General features: G+C 46.0%; 1 protein-coding gene and 2 long non-coding RNA genes across 3 annotated transcripts; all 3 read right to left on the minus strand.

Annotated features, from left to right (window-relative positions):
• Positions 1-999: 999 nt before the first annotated feature.
• Positions 1,000-8,877, minus strand: c8g (complement component 8, gamma polypeptide). Its single transcript, XM_066699177.1, has 7 exons — positions 8,643-8,877; positions 7,791-7,936; positions 2,672-2,742; positions 2,449-2,556; positions 1,965-2,066; positions 1,548-1,606; positions 1,000-1,153 (listed from the first exon to the last, which is right to left on the minus strand). Exons 1-6 carry the CDS (start codon positions 8,787-8,789, stop codon positions 1,563-1,565), a joined length of 618 nt encoding a protein of 205 aa, XP_066555274.1. The 5' UTR covers positions 8,790-8,877; the 3' UTR covers positions 1,000-1,153; positions 1,548-1,562.
• A 543-nt stretch (positions 8,878-9,420) lies between these two features.
• On the minus strand, positions 9,421-11,486 carry LOC136746582 (uncharacterized). The gene is made up of 4 exons (XR_010816402.1): positions 11,441-11,486; positions 10,867-10,899; positions 10,379-10,395; positions 9,421-10,070 (listed from the first exon to the last, which is right to left on the minus strand). It is a non-coding gene; the product is annotated as an uncharacterized LOC136746582 (long non-coding RNA).
• A 530-nt stretch (positions 11,487-12,016) lies between these two features.
• Positions 12,017-13,306, minus strand: LOC136746583 (uncharacterized). Its single transcript, XR_010816403.1, has 3 exons — positions 13,218-13,306; positions 12,996-13,076; positions 12,017-12,060 (listed from the first exon to the last, which is right to left on the minus strand). It is a non-coding gene; the product is annotated as an uncharacterized LOC136746583 (long non-coding RNA).
• Between the last annotated feature and the right edge of the window lie 154 nt (positions 13,307-13,460).

Below are 13,460 nucleotides of genomic sequence, written 5' to 3' on the forward strand. Positions count from 1 at the left end.
ACTTCTTGCTGTTGTAATATTGAAAAAAGCTCTTTGCATTAGTTTTAGCTCCAAGACTGGTTTCTTTCCATTTCCCTCTTTGCTTTCCTGGTCCCTTTCTTAAGATATCTTTGCAGTTCAACATATTCTTTATTTTGTTTAGTCTCCATCCCTTTTGTATGCCCTATACATAGTTTTCATTCTCTTTATATATTTTTTGCATACTTCTATTAAACCATTTTGGCCAATGTTTGTTGGTCCTCAATTTGCTAAGTTTTGGTACAAATTGCTGCTGAGCCTCAAGTAGTATATTCTTAAAATATAACCATCCATTTTCAACTGACTCTGTATCCAGTGTGCTCTAGTCTACCTCTTCCAAGTGCCACCTTATACCTTCAAGGTTTGCAAGGTTGAATAAAAATGGGTGTAATTCCTACACCGTTCACCCAATTTGTATGTAACTACCCTCACATTAAAGATGAAAGTCCACACTTCAAGCACGTTTTCTTCAAATCCATTGTGGGGGTGTACAGAGCCAAAAATGATGACAATTGTGTTACTGTCCAAATATTTATAGACCTAACTGTATATATATATATATTTCATTTCTTTCCCCCTATATCCTTTTATTAGACACAAATGAAGAACCTGCTGTGTCCAGTGTGGGGTTCATGTGTATGCTGACTTGTCATTGTGGACAATGCAAATCAGCCTCCTATCTGAAACCAAACAAAACAGACCAACAAACCAGCACACCAACAAACGGGACTCATTTAAAGACCTGGAATACTCCTTTCCAGACCTTTCTGCTCATACTGTAAAACAGTCATGTGTCAGAATGGCTCCACACTGATTGTCAGTCTGTCAGCACTTTATGTTGTAAACAGAATTCCAGGGCAGTGGGAAATGCTTTTGCATAACTTGGCAGCCAATCACAGCACATGTGCTGGAAGATCTCTGCAGAGAGCTGAAGCTGTGCTGGAGGGAGAAGGGGCTTGATAAACATGCACACACATCCCATCACCCTGCTCTGTTTTTATTAAAGGAGGGCAGATTGCAGTATACAGATGAAGAATTGAAAAACAATGTCATAGACTTTTCCATGAGCGGTCTCCAGCTCTCTTCTGGTGCTCCTGTCTTGCAGCTTCTTCAACACTATGCAATCTTCATGAGCCTGAGAAGCAAGTAAATCAAGAAATCAGTATGTTTTGAAGCATTTTATTCTGATGAATGGAAATCAGCAGGTATGCTCAAAGAATGACATTCTTTATTGTGTTTAAAAAACATAGAATTAAACACAAATCCAAAACTTAAAGAAAAAAGAAAAGAAAAAACAGGCTCACAGGTGTTAGTCTGTGAAAACATGTTCAAAAAAGTGCTTTAATCTCCCTGTTCTTATCAACACTGTCTGTGCATGCAGGTCTGTTTTTCAGCCAGTGCTGGGGAATTCCCAGGGACACTGCATTTGGCTGTGCCCACTGTTTGACAGCACTTTGCAGATATACCATTCATAAGCAAACAGCTGTGCCTGTGATTGCCCAGACATGACTGTAAACCCATACATATACCTGAAGCCGACAGAGTCACTCATGCAGGATGTGAAATTCATCCGCTGATTCGCAGAAGCCTGTGGAGATGAGGAGACAGTGGTGTCATTGGCTCAGATTGTTTTCTATCCACTGGGCCATTAAGTAAACAGGAGCAAATAAGGTTTACTGCAGAACCCTCTCAATAGAGGACAGAAACGTCAATGCCTGTGTCTAGTTTGTAAATGAATTATAAAATCTCAACACGACTGTTAATGCGGGCCAACTCTCAAACCACACTTATAGCAAAAAGAAGAATAAAGAAAACTGAACTATGTTGATCTATTTATGTAAATTACTAATCCTGAAATATTCTAAATCACTGAGACTACAGTCCCTCTGATATTTTCATGGAGTGACTGGGGCCGAGGGGGCCAATAATATTGGGGAAATTCTCACCGTATTTGGGGAAATAGTAAATAAAATCATTGGTGATCTTCTGATTGAGTGCTGACTGCTCAAACTTGTCTATGATATCTTCTGGGATTTCTGTTGACCTCCCTGAGGGAAAAGAACAAGGACAGTGAGAGAAGATGCACCTTTTGTTGACTTGAGATCTTTGTTCACTGCGGGTCCGAGCTCTCCTGTCAGCATGTCTCTAATTTCTCAGCATTGCCTTGTTAGCTCCTCCCATTGTCTATTTCCTCCTTCATAGACCACTTGTCCAGGCCTTTTCTTGCATAGTCCTCGCATCTTACATTTTTACTTCTCTGATTGATATTTATCATCATTAAAAAACATTTTTCTGTGGCCTCCACTGTGTCTTCACAAAATGTCTCGAGCTGACTACCTCTGTTTGCGTCATTCTGTCTAAGGAACTTTATCAGGGATTTCCAAGATATTTTTCTGGACGTTTTCCCAGGCAGGCTGGGTAGATACTGACCGTAGAGCTTGACTGAGATCTTGCGACGTTTCTGGTAATACAGGATGGCGTAGGACCTGTAGTCTGTCTCGCCAATCACAATGTCGATGTTGTTAGAAGCCCCACGGCCTGTAGCAGAGAAACAAGGGTACATAGAGGATTTGCACATGCCTGGCCTGTATTGTATCTCACAGACAGTCCAATCTGAAGCTCAGGTACCACTGCCCCAGCCTGTCACACTCACCTTTGAGAAGGAAGCGGCCTGTAGTCTTCATGGTTTGATACTCCTGGCGAATGTCCCAGCACTGCAGGTCCCTGTGGTCAGAACACAGGAGGGAAGGAGAGAGAGTGAGAGAGAACAAGAAAGTAGGACTTTTGCTAGACAAGGTTTTGCAGATCCCAGAGGAAGCCCTGGAAGCTTCCCATTACAAATGTACTTCATAGTGTGTGTGTGTGTGTGTGTGTGGGGCAGGTGGCGGGGTTATACAGGTGTATTTTATAATAAATTGACAGCCTGACGTTTGAAGCAAATGTAAAGAACTACAAGTAAATAAAATTAATTTCCTTTATCTGACTCTTCTTTTCCCCTATTTTGTCTGGTTCAAAATGAGAGCACGATCAATCTATCTTGTGCTCAATACCTCCCCCTTTCTCTCTCTATCCGTCACTTGAAACCTTTTGCCATCGTTTTGTATTATTCTGTTTCCCAATTTGTTTGTCCCTGTACCTCCCCCCCACCACCCTCTCTCTGGCTCATATTTTGCTCTCTGCCCCTATCTCTGTCCCCATGGGGTTATGGACTTGCAGTGCAAACAGACTTTGATTATTTACAAAAACAGGCTGATGACCTGTTAGTGGTCATGATTAATCAGAGTTTACTGGAGGTATTACTTGGATCTTCATGGCAGAAGTGTTTCAGGGGTTGTATGCACTTTTTGAGGCAAACCCACGGAGCAGACAGGACCACTGCTTGATAATCTGGAGATTAGGGTTGTCATGATACTAGAATTTTGAACTTCGATACGATACCAGTTCAATTTCACGATACTCGATACCAATTCAATACCACGCACACAAAAAAATAAAAATCTGTACACAAACATTAGCATTCCTTTCATAAAGATACACAATCTTCACTCCATATCAAATGGGCCAGAGCAGTAAACACAAGTATCATGGTATTAAGAAAACCCCAGCAGCCCCCTGCGAAGCCGCAGCAGCATCCCTGAAGGGGCACAGCCGCCATCGCCAACCCCACCCCCCCAACAGACCCAATGGCAAGCCTGCACCCAGGACTCGTAGGTGTGAACAACGATGACCCACGGATACGCCCTCCAATTCCACTCTGGCCCCCCCCACTTCAGGGGGGTGCTGCCCACTACTGTCGGATGTCCTGAAATGGCTCAAGCTCTCTCTCAGGAGATCGCGGTGATGTGGGAGAAACGAGCGATATGACTAGTGGCTGCAGAGGACTCTCTAGCAGGCTTGTACTTGGGGTACTTCCTGGTGTCAAAGAAGGATGGAGGCTTCCAGCCCATTCTCGATCTGAGGGGCCTCAACATGTTTCTGAAGAAAAGACACTTCCGCATGTTGACTGTACAGCGTATCCTCCAGTCTGTCCAGCCGGGTGACTGGTTCACATCAATAGACCTCAGGGACACCTACTTCCACGTCCCCATTCTCGCGGCGCAAAGGAAATACCTGCGCTTCACCTTCCAGGGCCAGGCGTACGAGTTCAATGTGCTGCCATTTGGCCTCTCTCTGGCTCCCCGCACCTTTTCAAAGTGCATGGATGCAGCCTTGGCCCCCCTCAGGACAAAGGGGATAAGGATCCTGAACTACCTGGACGACTAGCTGGTGTGCGCGGACTCCAGGCTTCAGGCGGAGGAAAACACAGCGGAGGTCATACTTCACGTGACTGCACTGGGTCTCGCAGTTCACACAAAGAAAAGCTCCCTCAAGCCTGCACAGAGGGCGACTTTCCTGGGAATAAGACTCTCAAAATATGCTTGCCTAGCTGTCCAGAGACTCGAGTCGTTGGAGAAGTGCCTGGCATCATTCAGAAAGGCATCGACTCTCCAGCTGGTGAAATTTCGAAGACTGTTGTGGCTGATGGCTGCCGCCTCGAATATTCTCCCTCTGGGCCTGATGCACACGCGCCCATTGCAATGCTGGGTAAACACCCACTAGCTACACCCAGCGAGACACAAACACCGCCCACTTATAGTGACCACGGCGTGCTGGCAGGCACTGTCCTGGTGGAGAAAATGCAATCAACCTGTGCGTCAGCTCCCCCCTCGGATGCCCACACAGACGGGAAGTCAGCACCACTGACGCCTCCTGAACAGGCTGGGGCGCTGTCTGGAATGGGAGGGGAGTCCAAGGAGTGTGGAGCAGCCTCTGGTCAGCCGCACACATCAATGTACAGGAGCTACAAGCGGTGCGGCTGGCGCTGCGCCACTTTCGCCACGGTCTGACAAACAAACACGTCCTGATCCGGACGGACAACACGTCAGTGGTGGCCTACATCAACCACCAGAGGGGTTTACGCTCCCCCAGACTACATTGTGTGGTGTGCAGACTTCTCCTGTGGGCGCAAGACAATCTCCGCTCCATTCGGGCAATACACCTGCCGGGCGTGTCCAATACAGCGGCGGACATTCTCTCCAGGGGAGGTCCGGACAGCTCGGAGTGGAGACTGAATCCTCAGGTGGTGGAACAGATCTGGCAGAGGCTGGGACGAGCTCGGGTCGACCTTTTTGCTACACAGGCAACGACTCACTGACCTCTGTGGTTTTCCCTGGAGACGGGAGGCGGCCCCCTGGGTGTGGACGCCTTTGCTCACCAATGGCTGCAGGAACTGCTGTATGCCTTCCCCCTACTGCCACTTCTTCTACTGACACTGGAGAGGATTCGCCAAGACAGAGCTCAAATTCTCCTGATCGCCCCCCGGTGGCCGAAACCGTTGTGGTTCGCAACGCTGGCACAGATGATCAGCACGGACCCGTGGCAGCTCCCGCTTCGACGGGACTTATTGACTCAAGCAGAGGGACTGTTGTGGCACCCCAACCCAGCACAGCTGCAGTTGTGGGTCTGGCCTCTGAAAGGCACCGTCTGATGTCTCTAGGGCTGCCTGCGAATGTCGTGGAAATGCTGCAATCGGCCAGGGCCCCCTCCACCAGAGCTCAATATACTTACAAGTGGTCAGTTTTTCAGAACTGGTGTCTAGAGAGACGTGTGGATCCCGTGTCGTGCCCCATATCGACAATCCTGTGCTTCCTGCAACAGCTGCTTGAAGACAGGAAATCTGCATCTATGCTGAAAGTTTATCTGGCTGCCATATCGGCATGTCACGATAAAATTGACAATGTCTCCCCAGGAATGCATGTCCTGGCGATCCAGTTTCTGAAAGGTGCGAGACACTTGAGACCACCGATAAAGGACACAATTCCAGCCTGGGACTTGAAATTAGTGCTGAAAAGGCTGAGCGGTGCTCCCTTTGAGCCCATCTCCACAACGGAGCTTCGCTTCCTCTCGCTCAAGGTAGCTTTTCTTGTAGCGATAACGTCAGCAAGGAGAATTGGTGAAATTCACACCTTGTCTGTGGATAAAGCCTGTCTGATCTTCTCGGGAAGCAACGACAGAGTCACTCTCAAGATGAACCCGGCCTTCCTGCCCAAGGTCGTGTTGGCGTTTCATATAAATCAACCTATTGTCCTGGAGTCTTTCCATCCCCCTCCACATGAATCGGATGAGGACCACAGACTACACACACTCTGCCCTGTCCGGGCTTTGAGGTGCTATATGCGGAGGACTGCGCAGAGCTGCAAATCCGACTAGCTGTTTGTCTGCTACGGTTCCACCACTAGAGGGAGGGCGGTTTCAAAACAGTGACTGGCGCACTGGGTGGCGGATGCAATCCTGCTCACCTATGAGATTGCTAATGTTCCCATGCCTGAACACATCTCAGCGCACTCAACGAGGGGACAAGCCACGTCGTGGGCTCTCTTTCACGGTGCCACACTGCAAGATCTGTGCAATGCTGCGACCTGGTTTGGGCAACAGACGTTCACAAGGTTCTACTGCTTCAACGTGGCGGACTGGCTGCACCCAGGCTTGAGGCTCTACTATCCTTGTCATTGTGGGTTTAGACTTATTCAGGTGTCAGGACTCGCGACAGCTCTGGTATAGTCTTCCCATTAGGTAATGGCTGTCTTTCGATTTGAAAGCGAACGATAGGTTATTATCATAACCCCGGTTCCCTGAAAAAGAAAGACAGCCACTACTCTTCAGGGGTCGCTCGGCCAGACGACCTTCCTGATGAAGAAATGGCAGGGAGCTGCAGTCAGGAGGAAACTTTTCGCCGGGGCGGGTCTCTCCTGGCAGCAGGGCCCCTATTGGGCAGCTTTGGTACATGTTTTCAATGATTGGCAGGTCAGAAGGCTCTTCCCATTAGTTAATAGCTGTCTTTCTTTTTCAGGGAACCGGGGTTATGATAATAACCTATCATTATCAGTGAGGGCTAGGAATAAGATTGTGTATTATTGGTCAGGAAATTGCAGGATCAAATTTCTATTTCAAGTTCAATTTTATTTACAATTTGTGGTTTGATATTACTGGCGAAAGTCCCAACACTGGGGGGCGGGGAAATTAAATTGGCTCTGGTTTGATAAGAAAGTTGACATCTCTAAAACATATATTTTTTGCTCTTCAGACAGGGCCACAGACACAGACCAAGACCTGCAGGCTGCACTCCCCCCTGGGATGGGGGTGGGGTGGTGGGGTTAAGAAAGTTCCAACAGCTTGGCCTGCTGAGTTACTTAAGAAAAACACTTGCAGATATATACACTTGTATACCTTTAGCTTTCATAACAGCTTTCATAACAGCTTACTTAAGAGATTTAGAGTTTGAACAGGTTCGCCAAAAAATGCACGAAAACAGAAAACACATTATATCCTTTGACATCCTCACTCTGGGGCACAAATGTGGTATTTTGGAACTTATCCTACTTTGTGAAGCATGTCGCTGCCAGGACTTTTGGTCGAAAGATGGCGCTGTGGAGTGAGCCAGCCCTTTTCCTTGAGACGTGTCTGCTGGCCACAGCAGGAGACACACTGACACACAATCTGACTGCACACACAGGCTGCATTAGAGGGGGAGCAGGAAGGGGGAAGGATGTCCAGTTACTGTTTACAGTTGAGCTTGGTGTTGAGACTGTGGTTTGGAGATGCTTCAGACGTGGCAATGAAAATTAATGAGCTGGGACTTTTGGAGAGCAGATTACCTAAATCCCTGCATGTAGCCCCCATTTGCTGGCAGCAGTGGGTAGCCGTGGGTAGGGCATGACGGGGGCAGTACTCACAGCTTCCTCAGTGTGCTCACGGACAGTGGGGCTTTGGGAGACGATGGGGCCGTCAGGGTTATGGTCGTGCCCTCCAGCTTGAAGTTATTCTCTCGGAGGTAATTGCACTCCGACGCCACACCCAGCAGGTACCACTTCCCGGCCATCTGAGGAGAGAGGGATAGAGAGGAAGAGAGAGAGGGTAAATACAATGACTGACTGACTGACTGGACAGAGCAGTACATTCACAAATCCTCCACAACCACACACTCCTGCCACTCACATTGCCCACTACCCTCCTAGTCTTGTCTTAAGTGGACCCCTGATGTTATCATATGAAAAGTTTTGATCAGTTCAAATTGTTTCTTGGGACTTAAGGAGTGAAGTTTTTTTAAAGTTGTGTAAAAACATCTGCTTGCTTATGACCAGGGCTTAATTTGTTCTGCATGAAGAGGGATCTCAAATTCAGTGCCTTTATATCTAAGCAGAATCTGCCCATAATGAGCAAAAGGAGATCTTTGCATAACACAACTTCAACTACACAAGAACATGAGAACAAATTAATGCTTCCATTCAAGAGGCAGTCAATCCCTGAAGCTTGTTTACTTCCTAGTTGCCAATTAATCCCAGAATCTCATCCAGCCCCAGGAGTCAGTTTCAACAATATGGCTGGGTAGTTTTTTCACTGGTTTGTGAAAGTGCCTTCCATTTTCGGTTCTATTCTTAATTTCCAAAGGATAGACAGAAATCCTTTGGGACCTGTAGCCTGGAGGCTTAAGGGACACTCCTCACTCAGAGACCAACGCAGTTTAGGAGTGTAAATGTCAGTCTATTGGCAATCCAGTGCTGCGCAGTCAGGAGAGAAGGGATTACCTGTGGCAGCTGGAGGTTGTCCTGGGCAGCGATCTTGTCGATGGGGTTATCTTTCTGTTTGTCTTGGCCAGGCCGCGCTGCCGCCCCAGTCCTCAGAACACACGTGCCAAGCACTGCCACAAGACACATAGACACCCAGCCTAACATCACTCCTGGCCTGCTGAGCTCTCTCTATGTTTGTGTCTTTCTCTCTGTCTGTCTATTTATCTTTCTCTGTCTCTCTAACTGTTGCCTGCTATCTTTCACTCAGACTCTGTTTGTTTACCCCAGTGTGTCTGCCCCTCCCCCTCAGTCTATCTTGTGCTTTATGCCTCCCCCTTTCTCTGTCTGTCATCTTTTCTGATTATTCTGTTTCCCAATGTGTTTGTCCCTGTCTCTGTACGCCCCACCCGCCCCCCACCACCACCCTCTCTCTGGCTTATATTTTGCTCTCTGCCCCTATCTCTGTCCTCATGGGTGTTATGAACTTGCAGTGCAAACAGACTTTGATTATTTACAAAAAAAGGCTGATGACCTGTTAGCGGTCATGATTAATCACAGAGTTTACTGGGGGTATTACTTGGATCTTCATGGCAGACACACTTTCTGAGCCCCACATGGCTGCTTCCTGCCAAGTATGGGCAATGCAGCTGTGGCAATTCAACAGAGCAGACAGGACCACTGCTTGATAATCAGGAGATACAGACATACTGACAGGGGAGCTCTCCTCATTGGTCAGGTCAGTTATCAGTGAGGGCTAGGAATAAGATTGTGTATTATTGGTCAGGAAACTGCAGGGTCAAATTATTTTAATTTTATTTTTGCCATTTTATCCCATTCTTTTAATGAGTCATGTGACAATAACTCAAAATTAAAATACAGTAGCAAAATAGCATGTACAAAAAAAGTGTTTTGAATATATAAGAAGCTAAAATATGAAGTTTGAACAGACAAGATCATAAAACAACATCTAAACAGCATTATGGTGACATAACAATGTATTCCTCACAGTGTACTGGAAAGGCTGTTGATTAAGGGTAAACCATAGAGACGAAATGTGTGTTTATTTAAGATCTGAACCAGAACATATGAGGAGAAGATGTGAGGCACGGGGAGCCAGAGGATTTTGGTGTTGGATGGGAGGCTCACAACCGGTGCCTTCTAGGAACACAGAAGGCCAACAGATAATGGATGTAACCAGGCCTGATGTGGTGGAGGTGTGGACTGATCAGCAATGCACCTCCAAACCAGATGGGCAGCCTTGGTAGCAGAGCCAGGAGTGGGGTGATGTGATTGCTCCTCTTAGGCTTCTGTCTGCTGTCGTTCTGTACCAGCGGTTCCATTGATGGAGCATGATGGGAGTCTAGTAGGCTGACCTTTGACCCGCCTTCTCTAGTTTCGACCTACTAGTTCATATGCAACTCCTCTTACTGTGCTGAGCTGATACTGCTGGAATTCCCAAGGGAGGTGAGAGGGATGCTTATCAGTATTTTAACACTTTCAATGTTTATTTTTCATTTCTGCAGTTGTCAAAGTGTCAGTTTGCTTATTATTATTATTATTATTATTATTATTATTATTATTATTATTATTATTATTATTATTATTATTATTATTATTTTATAGCAGAACTTGTCCTATCGCACCCATGTACACTGTAGCTAAAAACATGTGATCAGTGTCTCTTGCATTCAAACATCACATTTTTTAAAATATATTAACTTGTAAAAATACATGTTATATCAAATAGAACATACCTTTTAGAAGCTATTGACTGTGGGAAAGGAAATACAACAAACACAGGTCAGTACAGAACTGTGCACAAAACCAGCAAACAGAATGTCATAGCACTGCACATTCCTCATAGAAAATCAGCAGCTTATACTTTGTTAATACTCTAGCATACTCAGAAATCCTGTTCTCTTCCACAAGAGGGTGCTGTAAACATGTTTTTGCAGGATAAAAGAAAGCAAAACTAAAAACCTGTGAATGAGTTGATTATTATACAGTAGGTGAAATTATCACAGACACTATTTCCACATTGTGGGATGGGAACTTGAGCAATACATCCTAAACAATACTGCAACAGCTCCCACTCCACTCAGTACATATTGTTCATGTTGAACGTATGCATGGCTTCAAACAGTCTTTATCATAGAGGGAGAGGAACCTATTTACTGTGGCACACCCTGGTGAAAACAAAGCAAAAATCATATCCGGATGAGAAAGAAGCAGCGGCACTCACTGGCTTTACAGACTCCACTTGCTATCCCCTGGCCTGCAAAACAAGCAGAGTGTGAGTCACAGAACTGGAATCACAAGACTGCATTGCATGATGGACAGAAACTTTGCTTAGGAGATGCTTCTGACAGAGTGAAGTTAACACAGGCCAGTTGTTATTGAAATCCTCCCACAGTTAACCCCTCCACCAAATCTTGGAAGTCAGTACAGGGATTGCCAACCCTGTCACTGGACAGCCATGGTACTGCATAATTTGGAGTCTGTACATATACAAGAAGGGTTGAAACCTGGAAACAATGCCAATTCTTTATAGACCTATACACAATTGTTGTATCACAGTTTTGTATCATTAAGTAAGGAAGTGATGTTAAGTTAGTGAGAGCCCAGGGTGTGTTCTTTGGGGGTCTCCAGTGTGGAGGGTGTTGGTACATCTCCCATCAGGCCCCGCAGTTCTTGACACTGTCGGGGGCTGCTGTGTGACCTCAGAGCCAGAGACAACCCTCACAATGATACTCTGCACAGAATACAAGCTGCTGGAGTGGAAAGGAAGCAGTGGGATGGGGGGGTTACTCTCTTACCGACATCCACCACATTATGTATCCATTTCATAACTGTGGAGGGAAAAGGAACAGCTGTCAATAGTAATTCAATACAAATAGGTGTAAAAAAAATATATATATATACTATTTGCAAATAAATAAATGCACTTACATTGGGTTGTAACTGTAAAGAAAGGTAAAGAAGACAAAATTAGAAGTATTAAAAGACTAATTTCATAATGGCCATCCATAAATAAGTAACTGTGTGTTTACTTACAGCGTGCTTGCTCATTGAAAATGGTTTCTTCAGCTATTTTAGCTAAAACAAAAAACAACATAGCATCAAGGTAGGAATCGGTGTGGCTTTCACTGGCTGTCCATAACAAATATGGGCCAGACACAATTATTTCAAACACAGCTTAAACAGTATAAAAGCAGAATAGCGATAGCATCACTTTATAATGAGGGCAGACACACTCCACACCTATGCGCTCACTAAGTTTTAAGCTGTCTGCTTGTTGGTCTCAGTGAGTCTGCTTGTTCAACATCAATGAGTTGGAGTTGACGTTGCTGGAAAAGAGGAACAAAAGGGAAGGGGCACACACAGCACTCACCCAGGCCTTTGGTGGTCTCCTTGGGATTGAGAGCACCGCTGGGGTCTGTGAAGAGACACAGAACAGACAGGGCAGGGCATTCAGTTTACAGTGTGCCACCGAAATACCCCACAAAGCCATACATTATCCCAGCTGTGGCAGGAATCTACACTGCTGCCGATGTGACGAGGGAATTGTCATTCTGAATAAGTCAAACTCATACAGATGTCAGTCACATTAAAATATATAAATAAATGAACAGTAATTGTACATAATTGGCTATTGTTGCAGACCCAGATTGAAACCCACACGTCACAGTGGAGCTGAACAGAAGCTGGTGGTTAGAGAATGCTGCACACCACACAGTGAGTGCAGGTGGAGGGCTGTAGACACAGCGCAGCTCTGCTCCCCACTCAGCACAAGTGTCTGCTGTGCTGGAGAGGAGTGTCCTTCACTGTCGAAGAGCTGTGTTTAAGTGCAGTGGAACTGTGCGCTGTGCTGTTTCCAGTGAGTACTTTGTTAACGACTGTAATTAGGATAATTGCCTGTGTGTGGGTCACGATCAGAGAAGGCTGATCATTAACAGAATGACTATCATAGCTCTGTTTTCTAAAAGTTTTGATTAGTCCATCACCAAAAAATACACAATATTCAAATACTGACGTGGATTTGACTGTTGTTTTCCTAACCTTTATGACTCCTAATAAATGCTTATAATGACTCTCCCCGGGAGTAAGTGTGCTGTGATCCCACCTAGGCTGTGAAGCAGGAATCCTAGTGATCCAACTTCAAAGAGTGTCAGAGATTATAGTCTGACCCCCGGCTGACAGTTTCACAACTGGAGAGGCAGGGGATGGGACTAGTGTAAACTTGCCAAGTGTTTCCAAACAGCAATCAGCTGTCAGCAGGACAATATGAGCAGAACTCAATCGAATCACTGTAGCGGCTGCCTCCCCTCCCCTCCCCCATGCTGAAAACATAAGAAATAAAACAAAGCTCACCTGGTGGTTTCTTGGTCTCCCCTGCACCTTTCGTCACCTTAGACTTGCTCTTGTGTGTGCTAACACCTTTGCGTTTTCCCTCTGGGTGACAGAAATGGAGAGAGAAGGTGAGAGAGATTAAACGGGGGTCTCATTAAGGACCAACCTATCTGCCTATAAAAAAACTGAACTGAAAACTGCACTTTTGCCTGCAGATTTGTTTGTCTGGCCTGGCTCTCCTACCTGTGTCACAGAGCAGCAGCACAGCCAGCAGCAGCACACACACCTTCCTCATCGCACCGGCTGGAAAACAAAGTCTTCTTCCTTCTGTGTCTCCTGTCCCTCTGCACTGGGTGTATTTATGTATTCACCCTCTCCTGTGTCCCTCCCAGGCTCTCCTGCAGCACCAGGTAATTACAGACCCCTGTGTGGGTGGCACACTAAAAATGAAGGTTGGCACCATCTGATTCCCCAGATTAACTCAGA

The sequence above is a fragment of the Amia ocellicauda genome, chromosome 3, assembly GCF_036373705.1.
Source record: "Amia ocellicauda isolate fAmiCal2 chromosome 3, fAmiCal2.hap1, whole genome shotgun sequence".
NCBI lineage: Eukaryota > Metazoa > Chordata > Actinopteri > Amiiformes > Amiidae > Amia > Amia ocellicauda.